Source organism: Neopsephotus bourkii, unplaced genomic scaffold (assembly GCF_033783945.1).
Source record: "Neopsephotus bourkii isolate Nb327-2 ecotype Australia unplaced genomic scaffold, CSIRO-AGI_Nbou_v1 NB_740, whole genome shotgun sequence".
Taxonomy (NCBI): Eukaryota; Metazoa; Chordata; class Aves; order Psittaciformes; family Psittacidae; genus Neopsephotus; species Neopsephotus bourkii.
Genome location: NW_026901238.1, coordinates 2,643,502 through 2,653,605, shown reverse-complemented (window position 1 = coordinate 2,653,605; position 10,104 = coordinate 2,643,502). Strand labels below are relative to the sequence as shown.

At 44.7% G+C, this 10,104-nt stretch overlaps 1 protein-coding gene across 1 annotated transcript; it reads right to left on the bottom strand.

Moving 5' to 3' along the window:
• Window positions 1-9,335, bottom strand: LRR1 (leucine rich repeat protein 1). Its single transcript, XM_061354591.1, has 4 exons — window positions 8,922-9,335; window positions 8,722-8,820; window positions 3,682-4,409; window positions 1-989 (listed from the first exon to the last, which is right to left on the bottom strand). Exons 1-4 carry the CDS (start codon window positions 9,099-9,101, stop codon window positions 737-739), a joined length of 1,260 nt encoding a protein of 419 aa, XP_061210575.1. The 5' UTR covers window positions 9,102-9,335; the 3' UTR covers window positions 1-736.
• Between the last annotated feature and the right edge of the window lie 769 nt (window positions 9,336-10,104).

Here is a 10,104-nt window from a genome sequence, read left to right as displayed (position 1 = left end):
TACATAGAAGGGTTGCAAAATTTAATAAGTTGACTCAGTGAACAATTCAACAATCTTTAAAACATAAGAGTTAAGAAACAAAGTTTAGGTGACACATTTAGAAAAAGACATTTCTTGTATTACAAAGAGATAAAACATTTGCTCTGGTAAAAAAACAGTGATGCTGGTCCCTGCTTGAAGTGAGAATGCTGTAACGGAACCCTTAAAAAAGAAGCACCTGAATTACATGACCAGTTTTGAACTGCTCACACCATAATTTCTTCTCACAGCAGCCTACCAAGTTGCTCTACAGTAAACAAGTTGGGAAAGGTACAGTCCAGTGATAAAGTCATCTTCTGTCAGCAAAATTCAGAGCCTCGAGTGTAAGCAAAGCAATCTGATACAAGCTCACCTTCCTTCTAGCAACAAGAAACCACTTAAAACACGAAACAAAGAAAACTGTCATTCATGATACTCCAAAAGTCACAGTAATAGGAAACAAGAAAAAAAAAGCAAAATACATTCTAAGGAAGATTCATTCAGGCTAAGCACCACTTTTTATTCCAACCAAAGGGAGAGTCTACTAGTGGAGGAACAGTCGGGCCACCAGCCCAGACTGACAGTGCCCCCTCAATGCAGGGCTGACATCTGCTGTTGGCAGCAAACATCCTACAACAGCACGCATGGGTAACAAGCAGATAACAGTTTCAGGCTCCTCTGACAGAACACCAGACAGAGCTTTTGTGCCCAATAATGGTCACCCATTACTCTGGAGGTACCTATCCAGGAACTGGGAATAGCAGTTCAGAGAACAGAAGTAGCAGATGATGGGTGCTTCCGTACCTCCCATGTTATCCACAAGGACCACAGTGTGAGCTACATGGTGGAGATTCATGGTCACCGTGATCTGAATGAAGCTGCTCAGACAGGCACTTCCACACTGGCATGTTTTAGCCACTTCCAGATCTTCACAAAGGTGAGAAGGAAGGAGATGACAACCATACGGGATTCTGTTGAACAAGATAAAAAGTGTGAATTCACTACAAAATTAACCAATGTCACTTAAACACAGTGACACACCATATGCACCAGTTGGAAGAAACCCTATTCCGACATCAGAGACAAGGCAAGTCTGAAATTCTGCCACTTGCGATACTGGACTTGTTAAGAATTAACCACCACCTTCCGAGACAGACACTTTTAGTGACTGTTTTTAATAGGCAAATGTTACAAACTAACCCCTAAGTACCAAGGACCTGAACTCCAGAAGATGTTGCAACAAGAAGCAGGGAACTCACACAAATTGTAACAGGCTGGATCACAGTGATACAGAATTAGAGAACTAAACAAATTAAGAATAATGAGACAACTGGGCATATTTCTGCTCTTCCCTCATGCTAGCCACGAAGATCGCTGTGTTTCATCCTGTTTCATCATGGCCTGACAAAGCACCCATGATTTACTCCTAACTCTCTAACATGAGGAAGTGGTAGTAGCATAAAAACACTGGATCTAGAGGAAACAGGAGCCTTTTTTGCAGTAGTACCGCCTTGCAGGCAATAAATTAAGGTTCTTTTGATACACCACTCTTTCTGTCCATCATGTCAATAATGACATCCAGAGACAAGAACAAGAATTGCTTCTTTTTAAATTCACAGCAGAGTGGCATTGTGTTTGGGGTGCAAACTGAATGTTTTCCCTGAAGTACTCCATCAAGTTAACTTCAGTGTGGGTATCACTAGTGCCCAGCTGTCACTCCAGATTCACACCATAGGTCTCACTGACTCACATCCCGACTACACCTACGTATTCCTAACTCTTTCTGTATACCATCATTCACACAGCTAAGACTCCTGTGGGGATTTTTTTCACCACCTCTATTTCAGGACACCCTTTTTTCCGGTCAGGAAAAGCATAATCACACCTGATACTTGTCCAGAATGCCACTAGGAAGATTGATGTCCCAACATTTGCTTTTGCATCTTCCCTCCTTCTGTTTTCTTCCTTTCTCAAGGTTTTTATAGCCCAAGATCACTCCTGTTTGACATTCTTTGTTAATTTTCACAGCCAGTGAATGTGAGAATGCCTACTGCTCATTTGTTAGACCTTTCTATTTTCTTTTCCATTTAAGGTATTAAGGAGCACTCTGACCAACGCTGTCTCCTAATAATAATCAGAGACCCGTAGGCAAAGGGAGTGTTTCCATTGCGCCTTATCTCACTGAGGCTCCTGGAGCAGAAAGCCTTTCTTGTCCTGTGTGGTGCTGTTTTCTTCAAGCCTTCTGCATGGGGGCCAGGAACTGGGGTTATGCCTTAAGTACTCTGGCAATGTAATTGAGCATCAAAATCTGTCTGGTGTTGACGGATTATATTCTCTAGGGAAAAAAAAACCCAACCAAAATGCCACAAACATGATAGATTATTTCTATCAAAATCACGCAATTTATATGAAGTTGGGAAAGGAGACACGTCGAGTTTAATTATTTTAATAACACCAGCAAGGTCAGAAAGATATGAACCAGAACATTTGGTTGCTCAACTCATTTCCAGGGTGTGCCCTGCATGCCTGTGGACATCTTTAGCACCGACTTCCGAGTAATTAACCCAGGTTTATGGGGCGCTGCCCACTCCCAAGGGAGGAATGAGTACAGAATGTAGATTAGGAACCCCTTAGGTCTGTGTCTCAGCCCCTTTCTGTACCCATGCCTCTTTTCCATCTTCTTGCTCCTTTTCCACCCGGATGAGGGTGGGAGTAGCAGTGGCTGGTATGGGAAGGACCAGTGGCAGCATGAAGGCAGAGCTATGTGAGCAGTGTGGGGGAAGGTGAGAAAGCTGATAAGGAAGAGCAGCCTGGCAAAGACAGTGTTTACTCGGTAAAATAAGATTTTTTAAATTATCTCAGAACTGGGCTTCTCTGCCTGAGACAGAACACCCTCACTCCCACACCAAAGGAAATTAACAACTTAAGGAAAACCTATGGTAGGGAGAAGCCTGCAGTTGCTAACACTGACTTCACCATAACATTTGCCCTCTGTGAAGCCACCTCACTGTACCTTTCTAACCCTGCTCAGCTTGTGGAAGGTCCCATTTCCAGCAGGGGAAGACCAATCCGTGGCTACAACTAGGAGCTGTATAGGTAGGTTACCTTTTGCCAGCACACGATTTTCACAGAGGAAAAGATTTCCACAGAGGAAAAGATAGCAACAGGCTAACAAGTAGCATGCAGTTTTAATGTGAGCAGAAGATGAAAAGCAACCATGTCTGAAAGCAATTCTCAAGCTAGAGCCCAACACAAAACATGACCGGTGACACAAAATCCACTGTAATTAAGTTCCTCAATACTAAATGCCAGAAGTGGTTCAGGGTTGTAGATCTGTTTCTCTTTTACCATAGTTGGGCAAGAATATTCTGTTACAGTACTCCATTTTGTGGATAAAACCATTTCAACCTGTAAGTTTCTCTAAATGCTTCCACATCACCGATTTCCTGTGTTATCCTGTATAACAAAGGGATGATTTTGTGAGTGGAATTCAAAGCAACTTTAATCTTATGATTTTTAATAGGTGAAGAGCAATAAGAGCAAGAGCCACTGACTGGGACAACAACAACAAAAAAACCCTAAAACCCAAATAGCCAGGAAAGTTTAGACTCAACAGGTTTGAAACAGCATAGGTGCAATATGTACCCATCATGCTACTCTTACCTGTAATTTATGGTTGCTCTTGCAGCAAATTCTAATAAAGTCAATGGTATTTGCAATTGTATGTTGGGAACAAGCGGACTGGGCTGTTCAAAAGGATTTCCAAAGAGATCCAGGCTCTCAAGACAGAGTTTCCTAAAATCACTGGGCAGGAAAGGAAGTTTGTTTCGTGCTGCTGCCAGAAAGCGTAGATGATCTAACTGGCCAATCTTGAATGGCAGCCTAATCAACTCATTGTCATCCAGCTTCAAATTCACGAGTTCTCGCAGCTGGCAGAACTGAATTGGAAGTGCTTTGATTTTGTTTTGGCTCAGGTCCAAGAACTGAAGAGATTTCTGAAGGGTGGAGTTGCACAGAGCCCCACTGAATGACTCCAGGTGATTGTCGTGCAAAATAAGCTCCTGAAGACAGGTCAGGTCACCAATAGTAGCTGGCAGCTGCTTAATGTGATTATGACTTAGGTCTAGTTTTCGGAGTTTCTTCAAGCAAAGCACACGCATGTCGATACGAGCCAGTTTGCAGTACGAGGCTTGGAGGTGTTCGAGGGAATAAGGGAAGTTTTTTGTGAGAGGGTAGTCCCTTCTTGAAGTTATGATCATTTTTGTCTTAGGTTTTTCAACTTCCGAGTTCTTTGCTGGTACCAAAGTTGACAGAGGGAGAGCTTCTGTGTTGGTCCCTTGGTGAGCCAGTCTCACAGCTGAAAGGAAATTCTTTAAATTGCTGGCATTTGCCTGCAGGAAAACACAAATGAGGAATTAAAAGTTCGTCATTCTTGTGCTCATTTGAACTAACTTTCTGAACTATTCTATACATGGATCAGGGGCTATTAACTCAGCAGAGCAATGAAATGGGAAAGGGAAACAAGTTGGGCGTATTAGGTTGATGTGCTGTTTTCAGTATTTAAGAACAAATGGCATGCAATTTGAATGGAAAGTTATGACCTTTCTGAATAATCTAGATCAAGCAAACTGTGCTGCATTACTCAGAAAAGAAACAAAGCACTGAATTCACAGCTGAAAATAAAGTACAGAACAAACACCTGACACGCTGTGATCTTCCTAACCTGCAACATGATAAAGGGACAGTTTACAGAAACACATGTGGGGAAATCTGAGATCTAAAACTTGAGTTGATAATTCTGAAAGTTGCTAGGAAGGAAAAGGATGGAAGCTGATGTTAAATGCAACAGACAGAAAGCTTCAAGGCAGGTTAGGTAAATGCTTCTGGTCACACAGAGCTCTGGTTTGTTGTACCAGAATCAAAGGATAATTACTTGCAGTCCTTCTGCTAAAACTGATCAATTTTGCTTTAGCTGGGATATAATACAATGCCAATTAAGACAGTTAAATTAATGGTGCATCAGACGAATTTTAAATAAAAGTCAAGAAAGCTGTGCTACGTTTGTTGTATTGATATAATTAACTTTCATGAACAGGAAAGTGACCAAATATCTCTCTCTAGATTTGCCAGCAAATCTCTTCTCAAGCTGATGTGCAGCTGACAGACATTAAGCTGTAAAGTGAATTCTAAAATAAAAAGTACAATACATCCATGCAAGTAAAAGTCATCTCCTATTGCAGGAAAGAACAAACTTGGAGTTTTGGCATGGCTCAGGGTTGAGAAGTTTGCACTCTGTTCCTAGCTGTAACTTACCCAAACCTAGTGACATTCATTTCTGCACCTGAAAGAAAATTTTACTCTGAAGTGTATCTGATTATACTAAATTATAGAGAACTATCTTATATAATATGCTGTAAGCACCTAGCACAACAGAGCAATCACCTTGGAGACTTCTGGATGCTAATGTGACATAAAGACAATAATGGTCAAACATACCCTAAAATGATTGTTTTACTGAAACATCCCATGCACATCTGTCATGGTTTAAGCCTTTTTGAGGGAGGGAAGAAGGAAGGGAGTGAGTGAGAGGCAGCATGGTTCAGAGTTACTGGCTGGGCACAAACCAGGACAACATCTATTCTCTTTAACTCCTGATGTGATACCCTCCAGAAATGGGGAAGTTGCACATCAAAAACCTTTGTATCCAAGACCACCAACATTCATTATCTCAGTCATTCTGAATAAATTAGCCTCAGAATGGTACCCTAACTACAGGCAAATGTGTCATATTTCCGAGTGTAATAAGAAGCTAACTGAAATTGAAGAAAAAGTCCTCCAGATCTGTAAAATCAAGTGAAATAAATAACTATACATTAAAATGAAGTGACAGGCAATATTTCTTTGCTCTCAAAGCATGAGGCATGACAGATACTTCTATCAGATTTTCTCCACAATACTTCACAAAGACAATACTGTACCTGTAAAGATGCTGTTGAGAAACCCTGAATTAGTTGAAAAAATACTAAGGTACATGTAAGAAAAAAACCCCACCAAACCCAAAGAACTAGTTGGAAGTGCTCAGGATGCAATTTTTTGCCACAAGTCTGAAGTGTCAACCACAGAAAAGAAGTTAATCTGTGCTGATGCCTTACAGGTCTTGTTTCAGAGCTAAATGCGTGATGACAAGGCAATCAAGAGATTACATAGATTTCAGACCTCATGTGCAATGCAGCAGGCACAGGCCTGCTGAAGATTAAAAAAAAATCCAACACAATGGCTTTTTTTTTGCTCCAGGTTTGAATGCTCCAGACCAACATTTCTCAACTTAATTTCTTATGTGGCCAAGTGCAACAAATTGCACCACCTGGCAGAATACAGAGTGGGATTTTGTATGCTAGTAGTTGCACACAACTGGGATAGTCATACCTTCGTACCTGAAATCTCTTTCTTACCAGGACTCTGTCTATCTGTGAGAGTTGAGAAGCCTTTATGTAATGAAATCATAGAATAGTTAGGGTTGGAAAGGACCTTAACATCATCAAGTTCCAACCCCCCCGACACGGGCAGGGACACCTCACACTAAACCATGCCACCCAAGGCTCTGTCCAACCTGGCCTTGAACAAAGCCAGGGATGGAGCATTCACAACTTCGCTGGGCAGCCCAGGCCAGTGCCTCACTACCCTAACAGGAAAGAACTTCTTCATTATATCCAATCTAAACTTCCCCTGTTTAAGTTTTAAGCCATTACCCCCTGCCCTATCACTACAGTCCCTAATGAATAGTCCCTCCCCAGCATCCTTATAGCCTCCCTTCAGATACTGGAAGGCTGGTATGAGGTCTCCACGCAGCCTTCTCTTCTCCAGGCTGAACAGCCCCAACTTTCTCAGCCTAAAATAATAAAAATCATCAAAGACTAGCAGAAACATCACAAAAAACTTATCAAATATCTTTAATTGTGTTTCTGAATTTGGAGGACTTAAGGAGAATGCATAGTTTCACTTCTTTTGGAAGAATTCAGTGGATTTGTTCCTGGAGCTTGACAGTATCAAGTTCCTGACAGTGTCAGTAACCTGACAGTACCAGGTTAAAATAAGGAGCAAGAATTACCCTAACTCCTGTTTCATTAGATCACCATCCTCATATTAGGAAGAAATTCTAGTATCTAACCTAAATCTCCCCTCTGACAGTTTAAAGCCATTCCCCCCACCCCATCCCTACAGGCCCTTGTAAAAAGTCCCTCTCCAGCTTTCTTATTGGCTGCTTTATATATTGGAAGCTGCTCTAAGATCTCCCAGAAGCCTTCCCTGCTCCAGGCTGAACAACCATATTTCTTCTTAATACATTTACCAATAAATTTTGTTTCCCTTTCTCTCCCCACCCATTTGTTCAGCCATAAAGCAAGCTCTCTAGGCTTCACTCCATGGCTACACCTCCATGGAACATAATTTGAGCTCATAGAACTCCAGAGCGTGCCGAGATATCCGTAGGCAGATATCTTAATTTCAGGTCTGAAAACAGTGCTAAATACCCTCCACATTACAGCTATTTAACCAAGAAGAAAACTGCCAGCAGCCTTTAAATACCTAATATGGTACTAAAAAGGAGAATTATAAATTGTATTAATTCCCTGTGTTGCTCAAGCAGATCTTGAAGCCTGCCCTGAGCTCTACCTCACTCCAGAAAGACTGTTGTTGGTGCTGGTGCAGTTTAAGCACACCTTCTGCATTTCTCCTTAGAAAGCATTCTGCCTGCGAAGGAGTAAGATTCACCACTCATGATTACAGCTGCTCAGTCTACATCACTGAAACTATTAAAGGACCTCCTTCAGGCCAAAGAATCATGCTTACAACAGAAAGCCAAACTAATTTTCCAAACAAGCAATCAATATTATTTGCTTTTATTTACACATCCTAACTGAGGTTTTATAAAAGCTCTCCCACTTTCCTCTGCTACAAAGCAACAAAAGTTTACTGGAACAGGCACAGGAAAAAAAGCTTAACTACATGAAAAATGATTGTTAACATAGAATTTTTTTGTGAGCTTAGTATTATTAAAAACACTTTACAGCTTCCAAACAGATGATGAAGTGTAAATACACTGGTGAGTTCTACTACCAGCTAAACGTTTAGGTGAGATGGTGCATGTACTGCTTGCTGATCCATATCATGTGTGTCTCCAGCTTTGACACTGCTTGTTGGCTAATACAAGAGTATTCTCCTTTTTTTTTTTCATTAGAAAGGCTGTAAACAGTAACTTTTTTTTTTAAAATATAGAATATACATTTAATTAGCAAGATACTGTATCAGAGAGATGAAAAGAGCTGTTTTTCTGTAAACAAGCAATAAGGAATAATGTGAAAAACGGACTTTTCCCCCGAGGGAGCAGGAGGGAGAACCAGAAAGCAGCCCAGCAAATGAGCTGGGTTCAGCCTTCCTAGCACAAAATGAGTGAGCTCACTCATTTTCCCTTTTTGCTCTTCCTGCTGAGGGCATAGAAAGCCAAGCTCCTTCATGCCGCTTCGTTTACATCCATGCCAAAGTCGTGGCAGGTCAGAGACGACTGTTAAAACTAACTCGCTGTGTGGAATCTGCCGGACGGCCCCCAGGCAGACAAGACAGCCCGGGGACCCTCCGCCGAGCCCACGGTTTCTAGTACGGGCACGGCACCGATTCCCCGCCGGCGTTCCGGGCCCCCACACCCACCTTGCTGAGGCAGACGTCCACGGCGGGCTCCCGGAGGCGCACGGTGGCCTTGCCCTCCTCTACAAACCGGGTGAAGAACCGCTCGATGTTCTCCTGCAACTATGAGGCACAGTGGGCGTTCAGCAGCCGCGGCGGGACGAGGGTCGAGAGGGCCCGCCCCGCCCTCCGGTCCAGTCCCCCCCCACCGCCGCAGTTCCCACCTTGTAGCGAGCACCGACCCGGTCCCGCGCCGTACACACCATGAGGTAAACACCACCGCCCTGCGCCCGTCCGGGCGGGCGGCCGAGCGAGAGGAGCGCCCTGGTTCCGCGGCCACGACCCCGCAGCCCGCAGGTGGGCAGGAGCCGGCTGACCACCTCCACCTCGCACTGCAGCCGCATCACCGCCCGCCCCGCCGCCGACCAACGGCCCGCTCAGGGGCGGGCGGGAAGCGCCCCGCCACTCGGGGGCCTTCAGCACTGCCGGGCACAGGCGCCCGCCGTAATGCCTGGCTCCCGTGATCCCACCCTCCGCAGCCAGCCAGGGGCCGCAGGGCCGCCCGGCGGAAGAGCTCGCGGGGCGGGAAGGGAAGAGAGAGCAGTGTTACCGGCGGTACCGGCAGCGCGGGCAGCCCGAGAGAGGGGCCCTCAACGAGGAGCTCTGTGGCAGCGCCCCCTGGAGGAGGTCGGCTGGACTCGGCGGGAAGGGTCGAGGAACGGCGGGTGTGAGGGGACTGCGAGTGTGAGGGGACATGGGGGAGCTGAGGGGACACGGGAGAGCTGAGGGGACCGCGAGCGTGAGGGGACACGGGGGGAGCTGAGGGGACGGCAGGTGTAAGGGGACACAAGGGAGCACCCAAGCAGCCACTCTGGTCCCCGATGCCCCTGTGCTTGGTGAGCGTAGCACACTGCCTGCACTGGAGGAGCCCAGGCCAGAGGTGAGGAACACGGAATGGGGCAGGTGCTGGCCCAGCCTCAGTGGTGGGGTATGGCTGCTCAGCGGGGCAAGCAGCTCTGTGCTGCAGATCCAGCACCACAGCCAAATCTTTTGGGCAATTTCTACAATTGTATGGAATGGAAGAATACAAGTTTTTACAAGGAATCCTGTGTTTGTTAGTGAAGGTACCTGCTCTCCCAATGCTCCCTCTGAGGTTCTGCCTAGCACAGTGTCAGCAGAAATGGCCACCAGCGACAAAGCATCTCCTTAGCACCACTAAGAATGAGTTGTAGGCATTCAGAAACCAAGCTTGGGTAAAAAGCCATGTTCACCCACTGCAAGGTACAGTTGCTGTGTGTTTGACTGAGACGCCAGTGACACTCTGTGAGGCCTTATGACAAACTAATTGCCAAAATAATAGGGAAAAATTCAATAAAATGAAAAATTTGAAAAAAGAATTAGCAATGT